Source organism: Artemia franciscana, chromosome 13 (genome assembly GCF_032884065.1).
Source record: "Artemia franciscana chromosome 13, ASM3288406v1, whole genome shotgun sequence".
NCBI lineage: Eukaryota > Metazoa > Arthropoda > Branchiopoda > Anostraca > Artemiidae > Artemia > Artemia franciscana.
Genome location: NC_088875.1, coordinates 22,890,783 through 22,910,964, shown reverse-complemented (window position 1 = coordinate 22,910,964; position 20,182 = coordinate 22,890,783). Strand labels below are relative to the sequence as shown.

Here is a 20,182-nt window from a genome sequence, read left to right as displayed (position 1 = left end):
CTTTAGGAACCTTTTCGATATTTTTGAGGGAAGACCCCCGGGAAATAGTTTAAAGTAAAACATCCATTTTGGGGTTAATAAAAGGCAATAGCTGGGATCTTCCTGCTTCTAAAAATAATGTATTCTAATGTTGAAAACTTAACGTTCTACTGTTCAATCTAAGATAGGAGATTTGGGGATCTTAGATTAATGTTCTTTTTCACCATAATAACGGGCCCCTGGCCTGCTAGTTCTGAAGGATTTGAGGAGCCACTGTCCCCACAGATTAATACACATTCTTTTTAGTTTACTACACGGCCCCTGTCGATGTTGCTCTTGGTGGTCATAAGAGGGAAATAGCTAAAAATAAAACATTCTTTTTAGGTTAGTAAAAGAGGAAATAACTAAGATGTTCAGGCTTCTAAAAATAATTTATTCTAATGTTGAAAAGCGTTTTATTGCTCGCTCTAAGAAAGGGGATCTGGATATATTTCATTAATATTCCTTTCTCAGCCTAATAGCAAGCCCGGGCACGTTAACTCTGAAGAGCCTGAGGAATTTTATATTAATATGTTTGCTTTTTAACAGCTTAAAATCATAAATGTATCAAGAGAGTAAGAATTTTTATTCTTTTTCCAGGCCCCCGAAAATGAAATTCCAAATCTGTTGATGGACATCTTCGGCCAAGAACTCCCAACAATGGACACCAACACCCCGGAGTAAGTTTTTTTAAATACTAAGACTCTTTAAGACTTAAAGACTTTAAGACTCATTAAGACTCTTTTAAACATTATAATACCTGAAACGTAAGGAGGAGGACAACTAAATTTTTAACTGGTAGTTTGGGGGGCTATGGACCCGAAGGGTCACTTTGGTGGTTCAAGTATAATCCTTAAATTTTTAGAGATCTCTATATATGTAAAGCGTCACTCTTAAGTATAGTTTATACTCTTTAAGCCTAATATAAATTCTTTCACATGATGAAATCAAGAGTGTTTCAATGAGCTAATAAGCTCTTGTTATTTTCTTGGTTTACATACAGATATTAACAAATGCGCCAGGGCCCTATATTGAGAACGTGTTGTTGCCGCCTTCAGAATTTTGTGATAGTCTATGTACGGGCCCAGTTGAAAGTGAGCATGAGGGGGGTTTAAGTGAAGGGGTGCACTTTTTCCAAATTTTAATGTTGAAAGTTTCCTGAAGGAGGTCGGCCTCGAAGTGGAGTTTTTAGATAATCTGTCAAACCAAGTGCCACCTGGTGAGGTCGAGAGGGTGCTAGTTTAACAGGTGCCCAACCCCTCACAGGGAAATGGAGGAACCAGAACAAAGTGGTGCCACCTCCTGTATTGCCTGATTTATTTTTAGTAAACTCAACTTTGCGCAATACTTTGTTTTTAGAGCTGAGTTTTGAGACTCCTCCAACACTCTTACAAGTGGTAAAATTCATTCAGATCCAGCGGTTATACATGCTTCTATGTCAGCAAGATTTTGACACTTCTTGAAAATGCGGGAGGGGTACGGACAGCATGAAAGAATTCATCAATCGAAAATTATTTTCTTAAAGAAAAGACGGACGATGCGTACTTGCATTAACTTCAAACGGAGACGTGGACACTTCACCAAGACTTAATTTTAACATAATTTTGAGGGGTGATTTTTGGATTGGGTTGGTAGTATTTTGAATACGGTTGAAAGTCATAATGATAATGGGAATATTTCAGTGGTTCTATTTTAGTTTGAAAGTTTAGATGTAAGTGTAACGAAATTTAAAAAGGAATTTGTTTGAAGGGGTGGCGCAGGAAAGGGTAATTTTAGAAAATATAATTTAGATTCAATGGCTTGTCAAGTTGTACAACACTTTGATTGTGATACGGGCTTGAAGTGCTTCAAGTACGCAGTCTTTGTCGCAGGAGATAATGTTAGTAAGACACATTTTGACGATTTGAAAGATAATGGTGACGGGGAGGGGGCAGAGTTTTCTAAAGTTGATTTTAATTGTTTAAACGAACATTATCCTGTAGTTAACTCAAGGAGATAGATATTTCTGAGGGGTCACGAACATTTTAAGATTGGGGTTTCAGTATTAGCCTACAGTATATACAGAGTATGAAGAGTATGAGTGTAAAGAAGAAAAGGGGTTTTATATTCAATAAGGTGTCTGTCTATTGAATCAGTGAAACACTGGCAATGGCTTCTCTACAGGCCTGCCAGTGAACCTGATGCAATTGGAGATTTCTTTCCTATTACTGATATTAGGTAGGTTTTATGGGAGAAAGAAGGGTTAGATGAATGCCATTATTTTCCAATTTGTCTTTCTAGATTCTGTTCCAAATTAAAATTCAAACATCACCTGAGGCACTGTAAGCGTCATGGATACCAGTCTGTGGAGACAGTTTTGGGTGACAACGCCATCTTGCGGTTTAAAATTTTTTAGATTTCACTCCTGTGGAGCGACAAAGTGGCATGAGACATCTAGGCCAAATTCATCAATGTGCGCGATCCATCAAACTCGAATCATGTTAAAGAACATGAAGCCGTTGCAATTTTTTATGCCTACGGTCAAAGAGACTCGAGTAATACCATGCGATTTGTAGGGGTATTTGAGACATTGGGTGGAGAAGATTGTGTAGGCGCAGGTATGGTTGTACTTATTAAAACAGCTAAAAAGTAAATTTCACGGATGCGCAACGTAAATTATCCAATGACTATCACCGGAGGACGAGTTGGCCATTGAAAATAAAGATACGTGTTGGGTATGTAAGAATTTTTTTAAGGTAGTTGAGGTATGGCAGTTGGCGACCATGATCATTTAAGTAATCCTATTTTATCAGGGGGAGTAACTCTCGGAGGTTGGCTCATAAATCTTTTGATGCAAATATTAGACATCAATACTGTCTACCTTTTTAAATGCACAATTCCAACTATTACCAACTATTACAACTAATTCCAACTATTAACATCGTTGGCACGTTTGCAGAAAGGTGAAGTTGTTGATGGCGAATGGGTAGATGTGTCTTTTTCTTTAACATCATATCCAAATGATCTGAGAAGTTGCATATATAAGAATTCAATTGGACAGCAATTGAAAATAATAATGCCTTCACATCTCCCCCTTCTTATGTTTTTAAGACTCTCTGAAACATTGTTTTACCTAAAACGTAAAGAGGGAGCATTCTCCCCCACATTTATGTGGTAATATTCCATATTGAATTTATCACTCGTAATGTGGGGGCTATGGGTGTGAAGGCTCACTTTGGAAGTCCATGTATGGTCATTAAATTTTTAACTAGTATTATGATCTCAATGTATCCAAAGGGTCACTCTGGGACCATGTACGTTCATTATACTTATAGGTGCTAGTGAGGTCTATCTAGCTCTCAACGCTCACTCTTAAGCATCTTGTGTTCTCTTTAAGACTAATATAATTTTTTTCTCTGGATGAAATAAAGAGTGTTTCAATGAGCTTATAAACTCTTCTTATTTCTTAGGCTTGCCTAGTAACATCTCAAGAGGCCTACAACCTCTATGAAGATATCGAGTCGTTAATGGACTTGGAATAGGCCCTAAAGTGTATTGAACGTGACGGGGGTTTAAGTGTGGGGGTAAACCCGGTTAAGTGTGGGAGTAAGCCCGGTAGCCCCCCTATGTTTGACTTTGATGCATTTATGCAGGATCAGGGTCTTGATAAGGACTATGAATAGGTTGAACTGCTACCAGCAAGCAAGGTTGAGAATGTAACTCTATAGTATGACATTGACTATGAAGAGGGGAACTTGAGGATAAAAATAGGATAAAATATTGAGTAAGGGCTCCGTCCATCGAATCAGTAAAACGCTTGGTATGGCCTCTTCACGAACCTGCAGATGAACCTGATCAAATTGGACATTTCTTTTCTATTCCTCGTATTAATTGGGCTCTAAGTCAAGGGAAAAAGTACACGTCACATCATATTTGCCACATATTATTTCAGGAATCGAAACGTTGACCAGGTTCATCCCCCAACTAATATGTTCCTCCTAAAACAATTTAAAACAAAGACTATACCACTCTCTTTAAAATAATCTGAAATCCCTTTTAGTTTTCTTTGCAATCATGCCAGGGTAAGTGTTTTCCTATTGATCACATCTATCATAGTGGCAATTGGAGCATAGGAAACCTTAGTGTGGCGATCACAAACTTCTTCAAGACAGGAATTACAGTATTTAATTTACACTGCGTATTCTCTCTGTGCATTCTCCCATGCAAATTTGCATGGATTTCATAATCTAACCTTTTCATTATAGTCATCAATAATAGTAAAGTTTTCGTAGGATGACAGCTCCTCAATGTATACAAGCATAATGGACATGTGTAAAACATTTTCAATGTTGAATGTTTCATCGCTAAAAAGAAACTGACTCATGATCAATAAATAGAATGTTCTTTGCTATCATTTCTCACTTATGTCGATCGCTTATTGGGTCACTAGAGAAACGGGAGGAGTAACTGAAACCCTGGAAAATCTTCAAACAGACGTGCAATACCAGTTCGTTTTGTCTCGATTGATGTATCAATAAATTGACTAAGCACCTTAGGGTTACGACCCGTAAGTCTCAGAATATAGTCCAAAGATGGAGATTCATTTTTCATTATAATGTCAATTATTCTCTTAGTGAAGTCCCTTGTGTACTGACACTCTTTGGAAATTATTATCTAAAATTAGGGATTTTCCAAAGTAGCAAGATCTCCTATAATTTTCTCTCTGTCCAGGTTATTCAATTGTAATGTTGTCATTTTAACTACAAATTATAGAGTAACAGGGATTCTTTCTCGCTAGTAACAAGCTCGCTTCTTTTTTATAGACTGATTTGATAGCGAGTCAGTTCAATGAATGTGTTCGGGGCTAAAGTATCATTGGCGCTAGTAACGTTTGCTGGCGCTTTGTTTTTCAACAATTCACCTTTAATTTCCTTGGTGATTTTATTTGCTAGTGCCCTTTTTTTACTTGTGGTTTCACCATCTATTACCACGCTATTTTTATATAGGTTGCAGTTTTGGTACATAGATAAAATATGTTGCATGACTTAGCGGAAGTACACCTGTCGTCTGTTTACCTTTTCGTTGAATGGTAACCGTAGGAGGATTGTGATAAGATTTATCAAATGGTAATTTGTTACCAGCAGCAAGGATATGGCCTTTGTCATCAACTAAAAGAAATAAGTTTGCATTCTGTTTGAGCTGTATCATCTTTGATGATGTTACTTTCGCATATTTACCTCAATAACATTTGATTTTTATCGGTAGAGAAATTTACCTCCTTGTTGTCATGGCATCGCACGCATACGTTTCCAATAAGATCCCACTCATTTTTGTTTTATAACTCAAATATTTCTCTTTCTTGGCATTCATTGCTACTACAACGCTATCATGAACACATGTCTTCTTGGAATGTTTTAACCTCAATTTCTTTTATAAGATGTAGATGTTTATCGATTTGATGCAAAACAATACTGAAGCAAATCGTATGATCCAATGAAATTCTGATTCGACGGGGTATCGTAGTTTTTTTGAAGAATCAGAAAAACAATCACGGAACAATCACGAACAATCACGGAAATTCTGATTTGGTGAGGGCTCTTTAGAAAACCTTCCTATAGTTGCCTTTAAAAACCTTCCTATGGCTCCCTTAAAAAATCTTCCTATGGCTGCCTTAAAAAAAAACCTCCTATTGCTGCCTTTAAAAGCCTTCCTATAGCTGCCTTTAAAACTTCCGATGGCTGCCTTTAAAATTTTCCTATGGCACGTAACGTTCAGGTGTACTATAGAGGTACAGGTGCGTTATAGTATTGTACAGGTGCTCGCAATAACTTCTTGAGGGCCTAGTAGCTTCAGGTTTACCCCCTATTGCTGTCTTTAAAACCATCTTGGGGATACTTCTGTATCCATAATAAAAAATTCAACTGGACACATTTGGAGAAAACAGGGTGTTGGAAAGGGGGAGGGGGATTAGCTATCATCTGAATACATTTGACTTTTAGAAAGAGAACTATAATTTCCAATTTCTAATCATTTGAGTCCCCTCCGAAGCTTATACGACGACCTCTTCCGTAAAAATCTTCTGTGCCCCTGGGACATAAGTTACAACCCTTCCTTTCCGGTACTTGGGGGCTTTGTTGATCCCGAAGCTTTTACAATCTGATCATTGGATTATTCCGAATAAAACGAAACGAGGGTGGGCTGGGATTATATATCATCTGATCACTTTTGACACTTTCGACAAAAAAGGAATTAGACCTTACAACTTCTAATCAAATAAACTCCCCCCTGAAGTTTATGCGCCCTTCTTTTCCGTAAAAACATATACTACCCCTGGGGAATAAAATAAAACAGCTGCCTCTGGGTTCAGGGGGATTGTGTCGACCCCAGAGTTTCTTTTGTCTGATGTATGAACAATTTTTAGCAAAATAGTTGTCTGAAATTTTTAATCGGATACGTTTGGGGAGAAAGGTCTTGGGTGAGGGCTAGTCACCTTTCGATCTCTTTAGACTCTTAAAAAGTGAAATAGAACTTTGAATTTGCAATCAAATTAGCCACCTATGAGATTTATTCTAGCATTCCTTCTTTAAGAGCAATATATTCTTCCAGGGCATAACTTATAACACTTGCCCCTGGGCTCTGGGGGGGTTTTGATGACTTCGCAATTTTTGATATCTGACCTTTGAAATACTTTTAACAAAATGGCTGTCTTGAAATTTTTATCAGATGTATTTAGAGAAAAAGGACATGGGGCGAGGGGCTGGTTGTCCTTCGATCAATCTTGACTATTGGAAAGGGTACTAGAGCTTCAAATTGAGCAATCGAATGAGCCCACTCTGAAGTTTATGGGGCTATTCTTTTCATATAAAGTGCCTCTGTGAAAAAATATTATAAAACACTGGAACCCTATGGCTTTTATTATAGGCAACGCTATAGCGTTACCTCTTATCGCCTATTTCTTGGATGACTGAAGTTCACTTAAAGCTGCTTTCTGAAAACCCCCTTATATTTCTCCTTTTCTTTGTTAAGGGTTAAAAAAGTGAAATAATAGTGACCCCTTCAGTTTCAACTAATAGTGAGCTATAGTTTCCCAGTGCTTTTTGGCTTTTGAAAAAACTTAAATTGACTAAAAATTTTAAACGGGTGTAACTTTTAATTAAGACGTCACTGGTAAGTTTTAATTAAAAGTTTCGATCGTTTTAATATTTTGAATTCGTGCCAAGTATAAATGGCAAGGACGTTGAGTCTAAGAAGCTGTTTTTAACAGGGTTGAATAAGATTTACTGAAAAATTATTTTGTAAATTTACACGGGTTTATCTATTTCATATATGTAATTACCAAAAGGGTATCATATACTCAAAGGGTATCAGGAGATTGTTCTGGTCTGGAGAGGGGTCTGAGATCATTCTTTTTCCTTTGTGTCGGAATGGTTTCACAAAAATTTTTGTTATTCTATGATGATTTCTACTAGTTTTACGACCGCTTGATACTTTAAAATTACATGTCTTATCAGAAATACTAAACAAGAATATGCTGTTTTGTTATCTATGCTCTTTGAAATATTCCAATAATTTTTTTTCCTGATAAGCGAGACTCTATGGCTTTTAAGGATTTTCATCGGCATGGTCTCCAACTAACTAACCAACGTCATAATAGAATACGCAAGCCAAACTGTTGCATAATTAAGGGACAGAGTGGGGACTCTACTCCATCCCTTTTGAGATTGGCTTTAAGGCCCCTATGTTTTAGAATCGAAAGTTTCAGTCCTGAGAATTTTGTGCTTCTGACCCCCTCCCTCCTTCCGGTTGGTTCCGCATTTACCTATGGCTTAAGCTCTGTTTCTATGATCCTGTTCATGTCAACACTTTTTAGTATTGTTTGATATTTTGAAACACAGACGTCAACAGAAATATGTTGCGTATATTCTTAATTTTTTTTTTAGCTGTGATACTTTGTAGTAGTTGCTGCAACCTAGTAAAGATCAAATTACAGATCATAGTAACCAAAAGTTGAAAAACGCGTTTAGAATACAACTACCTATTGGAAAAAAAATGCCATCTGGTTCATTAATAGTAACTATTATTTTGGTTCGTCTTAAAAGTAAAAGTCTATTCCAAATAGAAATTTATATTATAAAATTATATAATTATATATGATAAGAAGCCAAAATCCCTAAAAAATAGCGTCAGATCAAAATGAAAAGTATACCATTAGAATCAGCATAGTCAAAAATCTTGAAACGGGAAAATACAATCCCACACCTTGAACAACAAGGACAATCGCTTTTTATTGCATGGTTAGCACTGATCTGTCTCCCGTTTTTTTGTTTTTTTTTTGTTTTGTTTTTTGTGGCTAGAGGCTTACGAGGACATCAAAGAGGAGATACTTAATGGCTCATTCAAAAGCTATTTCTCATATCTACTTCCTTTTTATAAATTCTACCATCTACAATTTCCAAATGGCACTAAAAATGGCACTTTTGGTGCCGTATTGAAAGTAGAAAAGCTGGGGCTACTGGGCTACCAAAACTTCTTAAGGTGACGTTCAGTTGCTCAATTAAAAGTTATTGCTCATATCTACTTGATTTTTGTCAACTCTATCATCCGTAAGTGCGACACAACTCTAAAAACAACACCTTTGGTGTCACTTCTTAAGTGGAAAAGCTTGGAGGTATAAAATAGTATCATTGTAATAATGGTAGTCCAAAACCCTTAACTGGAGGTTTGCAAGAACATCTCCCTTATGCTCCTCCCCCAAACCCCTTAATAAGCTACACAATTATGGTCCTACAAGCACCAATAGATTAAATTAGATTAGTAGAGCATTGGTTCTATTAGTAGTGCGTTAGACTTCAAGTCGGTGTGTCAAGCGTGCGATTCCTGCTTGGGTATTATTTTCAATCACGGTTTTATTCCTTCTAAATGATTGTTTTTCAGATAATTCATTATTTTTTAAATGCACTTAATTTTTAAACTTGTCAGGCATTTTGATTCAAAAAGGAATAGTGGTCTTCCGGTTCATGATTTGAAACTACATTCTTAGTAGAGCACTAAATTTATACCCCAGCCAGTGGCTTAGTTTCGTCAAAATCCTGGGGGGGGGTGAAATTGGAGCCTGTTTTTCCAGATCAGGTTAAAATAACAGAAATACTGAAAAATTAGCCATAGAGTAACTAAAAAGGGACGGAAACATTTCTGTGACTTTTTAATTATGCAGGAGTAGTACTCCCCCAATGGTTTTAAAGCGAGCCATAAGAAATATTCTATCGGAGCTACTAGACCCTCACGATAATATTATGCGCACCTGGGTCTTGCGCAATACAAAAGTAGACATGTATGTTACACACATACAGCCTTAGCAAGTAATTTCAGAGGGGGAGGTTTATTATTAGAGGTAAATTTAAGTCATACTGAGAGGTATTTCTGGGACGTCTTAATAAAGATGCCAGTTTCTGTTGCTCTATTAGATGTGCCTGCCTGATATATTCCGTTAATTTAAATCTTGATAGTAGCAAAATCACATATTGATAAAATGAAACATGCACTTGAAGAAGAAAGAGACAGATATTTGTATTTGGTTATTTTTGAAAGGTTTTAATGAAAATATGCCCTGTTTCTTCGAGCCAAGACTATGCATATTCACGCCAGTGTGAAAATATGTGGCTAGACCACCCTATTAAGAAGTATTTCTGAGAGGTCTTAATATATGCTGCGTTTCTTTAAGCCAAGACTGCATATTTCATGCCACTGTGGCTAGCCCACCCTATCAATCAATTCAAAGGGGGGGGGGAGATTTGGATATTAGAGATTAATTTAAACCATTTTTAGAGTGATTTCTGAGAGGTCTTAAGAGAAAATACCTCATTTCTTTGACTGGGTTCTAGATTTAAGTCCCCCCAAAAACCAAAAAGTTTTTTTAACACCTCCCACCTTAACTTTAAGTTGTAAGACATGTTAGTTTGAGCAATTCACACCACCGTTGAAATATATGGCTGGCCCATGACATACCGATGATACATATTATCACTCCTAAGGCAGTTTTCTTTTTTTCAGATATTTTCATGATAAAAAATATCATCTAAATCAAGTGCTTCATATTTTCGCAGCCCAACCACCCGTGATATACCATGTCAATTCATGTCACCTTGCCAAAATGTCATTGCCCCGTGGCACCTTCTAGCACCCTCTCATAATTCCTAAGACCCTTTCCAGATATTCTCTTGTTAAAAATTATGTATTAAATACAATGGTTTATGTTTTCACAGGCCACTCCCAACTTGTTACGCCATGTCAACTCACACAACGACTGGCTTCCTCTCCCCTCTGGTAACCCCTCATCATTCTTAAGATGTTTGTAGGATATTTTCTTTTTTTTAAATTATGCGTTAAATCCAATGGTTAAAATTACCGTAAGCTACTCCAAACGTGATACACCATGTCAATTCACACCATTGTGTCACACTATTATTCGAACATAACCTTGCGACACTGTGACCGGACCTCTGGCACTCTTTAGCACCCCTTCAAAATTCTTAAGACATTTTTCACTTTTTTCTTGTTAAAAAACATACATTTAATCCACTGGTTCATGTATTTGTTTGCCAAACCTCCATGACATACCATCTCAATTCACGCCAGCGTGCCACCTTTTGACTGCCCCTTCGACATCATCTAGCACCCCCTCAGCATTCCTAAGACATTTTCCGGATATTTTCTTGCTAAAAATCATGCATTAAACCCCTGGTACATTTTTTCACTAGCCAACCCTCCGTCATACACAATGTCAATTCACGCCACCGTCTCGAACTATTACTGTCTCTCTGGCTCTCCCTCATCATTGCTAAAATATTTTCTAGATACTTTCTTGTTAAACATATGTTTTAAATCCAATGGTTTGTGTTTTTGCAAGCCACCAACAACATGATACACCATGTCAATTTGCGTCAATCTGCTCTTCTATACCACCCTTTGGCGTACATTATCACACCTAAAGCATTTTCAGACATTTTCCTACAAAATAACTTTATAAACTAAAAATGACCAGTGTGTTTATTTGAACACTGAATACTTGCCATTCCATTGTTAAATGACAACGTTTCATAGCAATTCCTGTCGGTCTGTGGCACTCAATGGCTTGCATATGGTACCCTGCATTATCATACATAAAGCATTTTATGACATTTTCGTACAAAAATAATCGTTTACACTAGAAACGATTATTACATAAAGCAAATTTCCCATTAGTGTTTCTTCTGATGACTCCTAACCATTGACACCAGTCGTGAAACTCGTAAATTAATTTTTCTCCTCGTGAAACCGGTTTTATTTATGGAACTTGTTGCGTACTAATTTTTGTTCATGAAACTTAATTCACAATTATATTTTCTTCGTGAATCTTGTTGTATGCTGGTGTTTTCTTCATGAAACATGATGCATGCGGATTTTTGTTCGTGAAACTTCTTGCATGAGGATTATTTCTACAAGAAACTTAATGTACCTTCATTTACGTCTTCGAGAAATCTTTTGTATTTTTACTTATTCTTCACCTAATTTGATGCATCTTGATTTTTCTTTTTTGAAACTTATACTTTGGTTTTTCTCCTAGTGAGACTGGTTTTGTTCATAGAACTTGTTGTGTGCTGATTTTGTTCGTGAAACTTAATTTATCTTAATATTTTTTCGTGAATCTTGTTGTATACTGATTCATTCTTTCGTGAAACTTGATACAGCATGATGTTTTTCTTCGTGAAACCTTTTGTATGTTGATTATTTCTTCAAGAAACAGAATGTATCTTGATTTACGTCTTTGGGAAACTTATTATATTTTTATTTGTTCTTCGTGAAACTTATTGCATTTTGATTTTCCCTTTATGAGACTTGAATATTGATTTTTCTCCTCGTGAAACTGGTCTCGTTCATTGAACTTGTTGAGGGCTGATTTTTGTCCATGAAACTTAATTTACCTTGACATTTTTCTTCGTGAAACTTGTTTTATGGTGATTCATTTTTTCATGAAACTTAATTCACCATGATATTTTTCTTCGTGTAACATGTAACATGTAAGTTTTTCTTTGAGAAACGTGATCCATGCTGATTTTTCTTCGTGAAAGTTGTTGCATGTGGATTATTTCTTAATGACACTTGATATATCTTGATTTTGCTGTCGAGAAACTTGTTGTATTTTTTATTTCTTCTTCGTGAAATATGTTGTATATTGATTTTTCTTCTTGAAACATGTTCATTGATTTTCCCCTTGTAAAACCGGTTTCGTTCTTGGAGCTTGTTGCGTACTGATTTTTGTTCGTGAAACCTAAGTTATCTTGATGTTTTTCCCCGTGAAGCCTGTTGTGTGTTGTTTATTTGTTTTGTGAAACTTAATTTATCATGGTATTTTCTTCATGAATATTGTTGCATTTTGGTGTTTTCTTCATGAAACATGATGTATGTTGATTAAAGTTCGTGAGACTTGGTGCATGTAGATCACAAAAACAGCATGCATTGTGTTACACAAAGAAAAAACGAACTTGCTAAAAGTTTCACGAAGAAAAACATTATGGTTTATTAGGTTTCACGAAAGAATAAATCAACATACAACAAGTTTCACGAAGAAAAATTTCAAGGTAACTTAAGTTTCGTGAGACAAAATCAGCAAAAAAAGCTCCATGAACAAAACTGGTTTCACCAAGAAACAAATCAATGTAAAAGTCTTACGACCTGCATCAGCTGCTAGGAGTTACCAGAAGAAAGGCTGTTTCGTATTTTACTTTGAGTAATAATCATTTCTAGTGTAAACGACCATTTTTGTACGAAAATGTCTTAAAATGCGTTAGTTATGATAATGCACGCCAGAAGATACCTTCTGATAGCCATTGAGTGCCCCAGACTGGAACTGCTATGGAACATTGCAATCTAACAATGAAATGGGAAGTTTCCAGCGTTTAAATAAAAATAATGGTCATTTTTTATTTATAGGATTATTTTATAGGAAAATGTGTGAAAGTGCTTCAGTTGTGATAATTTGCACCAGAGGGTGGCATAGTGGGGCACAGTGATGTCAATTACCATGGTGTATCATGTTGTAGGTGGCATATAATATTTTACAAGACATATTTTGAACTAGAAAATATCTTAGAAATGTCTTGGGAATGATGAGGGGGTGCCAGAGGGATATTAAAAGTGTGACACGATGGTTTGACTTGATGGGGTGTATCATCGAGGGTTTGCTCGTGAAAACGTGAACCAATGATTTTCAACAAGAAAATATCTGGAAAATGCCTTAGAAACTCTGAGGGGATGTTATAGGGTGCCAGAGGGTCAATCATAGTGTGGCACGGTGGTGTTAATTGACATGGTGTATCATGTTGTGGAGTGGTCTGCAAAAACATCAATCAATAGATTTAACGCATGATTTTTACCAAGAAAACATCTGAAAACGTATTAATAATAATGAGGGTTGCTGCAGGGTGCCAGAGGGCCAGAAATAGTATGAATTGATGAATTGTGGTGTGAATTGATGTAGTGTCGGTAGCTTGCAAAACCATGAACCAATGGATGTAATGCATGAATTTTCACAACAAATTATCTGAAAAACATCTCAAGAATAATGAAAGGGTGCCAGAGGGCAAGTCATGGTGGATTCAAAATATACTTTTATCATGAAAATGTCTGAAAAATGCCTTATGCATGATAATATGTATCACTGGGGTGCCATTGGCCAGTCAATTATTACCAGGGCTGTGTGAATTGCTTAGAACAACATGTTCTGCAGGTTAAGGTTCAGTCGGAGGATGTTAAAAGATTTTTTTGGCTGGTGGGGGGAATGAAGTTTAACACCCAGTAAAATAAAAGAGGTGCTTCTCTTAGAAAACATTCCCTATTACGTACAAATCAAAAGTAAACAAACCCTATTGCGTAATTAACACCTGCATCTCTTGGAAAACAACCCGAATTACGTAACAACCAAAGAAATCCTGAAGCAAAGATACCCTGAAGGTTTTTTAAACACTCAAAGGGACTATTACGTACCAACCAAAAGTAATCAAAAACCTATGATATAGTTGTACTATACCGTTACAGGTATGCTATAATAATGCGTAAGACCCTGTTGCACGTAATAAGGTCTTGAGGGACTAGTAGCTCTGTTTGTACACCCCCTATGGCCGTCCCCTGGTCTTAAAAGCCCTCACTGTTTTTATAGTCTCGAAATTAATTTTTGAATGAAAACCAAACATATCAAAAATAGAAAAAATAAATAAAAATAGAGTCTAGACTAATTTAATTTTTCTGCTCCTTAGGTTTATCCTCCTCAGTAAAACACAACGTCAGTAGTTTCGTATTCTAACGGAGGATTTCTTGCATAGTCATCAGTAGAACATTTCAACATTTTGATGAATAACTGAAGAGCATGGTCTGAAAATGTTACCGAGTAAATGTTATTTTCTCCAGACTTAAAAGTGTTGTTTCCAACATAAAAGCTTTGAGTTTCGTTTATGTCTCAGAAATCATTTCGCAGTTACAGCATTACCACCTTTTGGATAAAACAGTAATATCGACTCCTCTGCGGCCGAAACATTTGAGAGAATTTTTTTTTCAGAGTCATGATTGACACGGCTGCGTGGTTTGCTTTTTCTGAAGTTTCGTTCGAAATTTCGATAGGTTCTGTTTCCTGTATGAAAGTCGAATCCCGGAAGTTGATATATAGTGTGAAAGTTGATCGTCTTTTCGAATTGTTCATCTCTTTGATTAAGAGGCATATCTTTCAACCCAAAATACCGCTTATATCCTTTCTGTTGGATCCGAGATTTCCCGATGTTTTAGTTTCGGCTTTCTTGATGGCCCAGATCTGATTGATACCTCAATCTGTTCGAAAAATAAAATATTGGCCAGTTTCCCTTTGGGGTAAACTGAGGATCCTGAGAATATTTCCTTTGTATTTTCAATGCAATGAGTGGAATGTCTCATTTTTTTTGGCAACATTAGTTAGCCCAAAAGAATGGTCGGTTGAATTTCCCGTGCAACCCTTTTCATCTGACTGTTCAGTTGGATCAAAAATTTTTTTGCGCTATCATTAAATATTGTACATGTTCAAAATCTGTTGGCATCCATATGCATTGACAAGTTTATGTGTTCATGGCCTGCTTTTTCGGTTTAAGCTTTCTGAAAAATTCGTGTAAACTCTAGTTTTTGGGAGATCTTAGATGACCCTTCTATCCATTTTGGAAAAATAAAAATTCCATCTCATCTCATTGGCACTTCTAGGCCTGGGCAGGGGGATTGCAGTCCAAGACCAATTGAAGATCCATCAGAAGATCTTAAGTTACATCTGTCAGTAAATCTTTCAGAACATTCTTTCGTACAAGCTTGGATGCAACTAAATTGTTTTTATATTCGTTTCATGGAGGTGTTTCTTACTTAAGTCTCCCCTCAAGGACAGTTTTGGGATCTTGTCCTCGTCCCCCTTCAAAATATGGTATAACGAAATATCTAGGACCATTTGAAGATCCGTCGGAACAAGCTAAAACAAAATTATTTTTTCTTTGGATTACATTGAAATGGCCAATTTTAGGTTAGGTATGTCAAGACTTTTCTCTTGCAAGTGTGGATGCAACAAAACTGTTATAGTTTCCTCCAAGTATTTGTTACTTAATCCACTCGTCGAGGACAATTTAAGAATCTTGCCCTCTTCCCTTCCGAAAAAAATCGTGCAACAAAATTTCTAGGACCAGTGAAAGATCCATTGGAACAAGCTAAAAAGGAATTATTTTTCTAGGGATTACCTTGGGATGCAACTACATTTTTACTATTTCCTTCAAGTATTTATTATTTAATCCTCTCGTCGAAGACAATTTTAGAATCTTACCCTCCTCCCCTCCAGAAAAAAGAGCGCAACGAAATTTCTAGAACCAGTTGAAGATCCATTGGTACAATCTAAAAGAAAATTATTTTTTTAGGGATTATCTTGAAATTACCAATCTTAGGTTAGGTCTCTCAAGACTTTTCTCTTGCAAGTGTGGATGCAAATAAATTGTTACCGTTCTCTGTAGTATTTGGTATTTAATTCTCTTGCCGAGGACAATTTTAGAATCTTGCCCTCCTCCACTCCAAAAAATGCTGTAACAAAATCTCTAGGACCAGTTGAAGATCCATCGAAACAAGCTAAAACAAAATTATTTTTCTTTGGATTACCTTGAAATGGCCAATGTTAGGTAAGGTCTGTCAAGGCTTCTTTCTTCCAAGTGGGGATTTAACTAAACTATTACCGTTTCCTCCAAGTATCTGTTACCATTGGTACAATCTAAAACAAAATCATTTTTCTAGGTATTACCTTGAAATTGCCAGTCTTAGGTTATGTCTGTCAAGACTTTTCACTTGTAAGTGTGGACGCAACAAAATTATTACCATTTCCTCGACGTACTTGGTACTTAATCCTTTCGTCAAGGACGATTTTAGAATCTTGCCCTACTTCCCTCCAAAAAATAATGTGACGAAATCTCTAGGACCAGTTGAAGATCAAGTTAAACAAAATTATGTTTCTCTGGATTACTTTCTTTGGATTACATCTGAACAGTTAAACAAAATTATGTTTCTTTGGATTACTTTGAAATGTCCAGTCCTTAGGTTAGGTCTGTCAAGACTTTTCACTTGTAAGTGTGGGCGCAGCAAAATTATTACCATTTCCTCGACGTATTTGGTACTTAATCCTTTCGTCAAGGACGATTTTAGAATCTTGCCCTACTTCCCTCCAAAAAATAATGTGACGAAATCTCTAGGACCAGTTGAAGATCAAGTTAAACAAAATTATGTTTCTCTGGATTACTTTCTTTGGATTACATCTGAACAAGTTAAACAAAATTATGTTTCTTTGGATTACTTTGAAATGGCCAATCCTTAGGTTAGGTCTGTCAAGACTTTTCTCTTGTAAGTGTGGATGCAACTAAATTGTTACAGCTCCCTGGAAGTATTTGTTACTTAATCCGATCAAAAAATGATGTAACGAGCTCTCTAGGACCAGTTGAAGATCCATCAAAAAAGGCAAAAAAAAAATGTTTTTCTTTGGATTTTCTTGAAACTATTAATGAACCAATTCGTGGTAACAAACTGTAGTAAGGAGCGACCCGGCTCAATAGTAATCGAAACTTACTTCAAAAGAATATGATTTTTATATTGATTTTAAATATACAAGTTTCATCAAGTTTAGTTTAGAGTTATCAAAAGTTACGAGCCAGAAAAAAATTGATTATATTCAAAAAAGGGGAAAACACCCCCCTAAACGTCATAGAATCTCAATGAAAATCCATCAGATTCAACGTATCAGAGAACTCTATTGTAGAGGTTTCAAGCTCCTATCTACAAAAATGTGGAATTTTGTATTTTTTGCCAGTGATCCTATTGATCCAGTGGTCCCAGAATGTATTGAGAGGGCTTATTTTAACGGAAATTAAAATTTCTGGTGCCCTTTTTAAGTGACCAAAAAATTGGAGGGCAACTAGGCCTCTTCCAACACTCATTTTTTCGCAAAGTCACCGCATAAAAATTATGAGATGGCCCTTTTGTTACTTAATTTTACTTAGTGTTACGTAATGTTACTTAATTCTCTCTCCGAGCACAATTTTAGAATCTTGCTCTCCTCCCCTCCGGAAAATGGTGTAAGGAAAACTCTAGGACCAGTCGAGGATCAATCGGAACATGCTAAAACAGATTATTTTTCTTTGAATTACCTTAAAATGGTCTATCTTGGGTTAGGTATGTTAAGACTTTTCTCTTGTAAGTGTGGATGCAACACAATTTTTGCCGTTTCCTTGAAGTATTTTTTACTTAAACTTCTCGTTGAGGACAATTTTAGGAAAATTTCTCTTCCAAAAAATGGCGTAGCAAAATCTCTAGGACCCGTCAAAAATCCATTGGAACATGCTAAGAAACATATTTTGCTTTGGACTTCTTTAAAATGGCCAATCTTAAGTTAAGTTTGTCAGGACTTTTAACTTACAAATGTGGATACATTTATATTGGTTCTTGTAACCAGTGTCATCGAGGAATGGATTATGTAATTCCCCTTGAAGGACAGTTTTAAAATCCTGGCCTCTTCCAAAAAATTCTGTAACGAGATATCTATGATCAGAAGTATTTCTTACTCAGTTCTCCTTTCTAGGACAATTTTAGAATTGTGTCCTCGTCCCGCTCGAAAAGGATGGTGTAACGAAATCTCTATGACTAGCCTAAGATCCATCAGAACATGCTCAAAAGCATATTTTTCTTGAAATTACCTTGAAATAGTCAATCTTAGGTTAGGTCTGTCAGTAAATCTGTCAGGACTTTTCTCTTACAAGTGTGGATGTATCTAAATTATTTTTGTACCTGGTTCTTTGAGTTATTTCTTCCTTAATTCTTCCTTCAAGGACAATTTTGATATCTTGTCCTGCTCTCCCTTCCGGGAAAAGACGCAACAAAGCTTTATGACCAGTCAATGATCCATTGGAAGATGTTCATAAACATATTTTTCTATGTATTACTTTGAAATAGTCAGTCTTAGGCTTTACTAGTGCTACTACTACTACTAACAACTCACCGCTGCACCAAGCCACCTGAGGCCAACAAAGCTACGAATGCTCTTCCTCCATCATAATCTATTCAAAGCCTTCCTCTCTACATCCTCCCAAGAAGTTTATATTTCCCTTACATCTTTTCTTACGATACCCTTTTACCCCATCCCCGACTTCCTGCTTTCTATTTAGCCCTAGACGGTTAATCGTAAAGGACAGTCTTTGGCAGTCTGTCATCTTTCATCCACAGAACGTGCCGTAACCATCTCAACCTTTCTCTCATTATATCCCTAGAAAACGGGATTAATCCATAATCTGTCAGAACTTCGATACAAGTATGATGACACTGATCACAAAATATGCTGAGGAGTCTTAAAACTCATTAAAGCTATACTCCTAAAGGATTTTTTTTAATAATTATATTTGATCGCTAATTTATGTTGCTTTATCTTTATCGATAACTTCTTTTTTTTAATTGAGTTAGAGCTTTAAGACTTCACAGCGTGATAAAAGTCTTTAATGATAAGATAAGAGATATTGAATCATACAAGAAATTTTTTAGCAGTCTTAAACTTTGTGTCAAAAAAGTTTTTAAAATAGTTAGGATTTATGAATGGCTTTGCTTCCACTAAATAAGAAGACGAGTTTAAGTGACAACGAAGAGGATGAATACAATTCGTCATCCGATGACGAAAATTCTGTCATCAAAGACACTGAGAAGTAAGTAACCTATATGTTTTCTTTCAGTAATTTATTTATATTCAACAGTATTTACGCCCTTTTTTACAAAAAAGCTAATCCAGGTCCTCATTGCACTTCATTTATTTATGATATTTTGTTGTGGAAAAATAGGCAAAACATGTTTTTATAAAAATTAATGTCTAATTGCTTTGCATAATCGAAACCTAAAAAATAAGGACAAACCGCGAAATATCATTGAAAGTAATTATTTCCGATAAATTTGTTTTTAGGATTTGGTAAGTTAATCACGCCAGGATCATGTACTTTAATAGAATCTGTTTCATTTATTTTATCGATTACTTAAAACATACTGGAAAAAATATTAAATGCCGCTTGAAGCTCGAAAAATATTTTATCCAAAGGCCTGAAACACGAGACTAAAGCCTAGTCAAACAGTTAGTGGTAACGAACTATGAGTAAGGAGAGACCCGACTCAATAGTTACCGAAACTCTAAAAGACTGAATTTTGATTCCAATGGATGTATCAAAAAATTGGATTTCTATGCTGATTTAAAATACATATATATCATTAAGTTTAGTCTTACCCATTAAAGGTAACGATCCTGAGAAAATTTACCTTATTTTCAAAAAAAGGGGGGAACTCCCCTTAAATGTCATAGAATCTCAATGATATTAAGTCACGCCATCAGATTTAGCGTATCAGAGAACTTTCAAACAGTTCGTGGTAACGAACTGTAGTAAGGAGTGACCCGGCTCAATAGTAAACAAAACTCTTCAAAACGGAATGTTGATACTAAAAGATACATCAGAAGAATCGGATTTTCATGCTGATTTTAAATATATAAGTTTCATCAAATTTAGTCTTTGTCATCAAAAGTTACGAGCCTGAGAATATTTGCCTCATTTTGGAAAATAGGGGGAAACTCCCCCTAAAAGTCATAGAAATG

General features: G+C 36.0%; 1 protein-coding gene across 2 annotated transcripts in view; it reads left to right on the top strand.

Annotated features, from left to right (window-relative positions):
• The window catches only part of LOC136034664 (chitin synthase chs-2-like), a 126,158-nt gene that overhangs the window by 443 nt on the left and 105,533 nt on the right, over window positions 1–20,182 (top strand). The window contains exon 2 of one of the 2 annotated variants that reach the window (XM_065715980.1): window positions 619–698. In XM_065715980.1, coding sequence (XP_065572052.1) covers window positions 649–698 — 50 coding nt within the window. In that variant the 5' untranslated portion in view covers window positions 619–648. Of the gene's footprint in view, window positions 1–618; window positions 699–19,091; window positions 19,254–20,182 lie in introns of those variants that run through there. The other variant, XM_065715979.1, reaches the window with a different exon arrangement.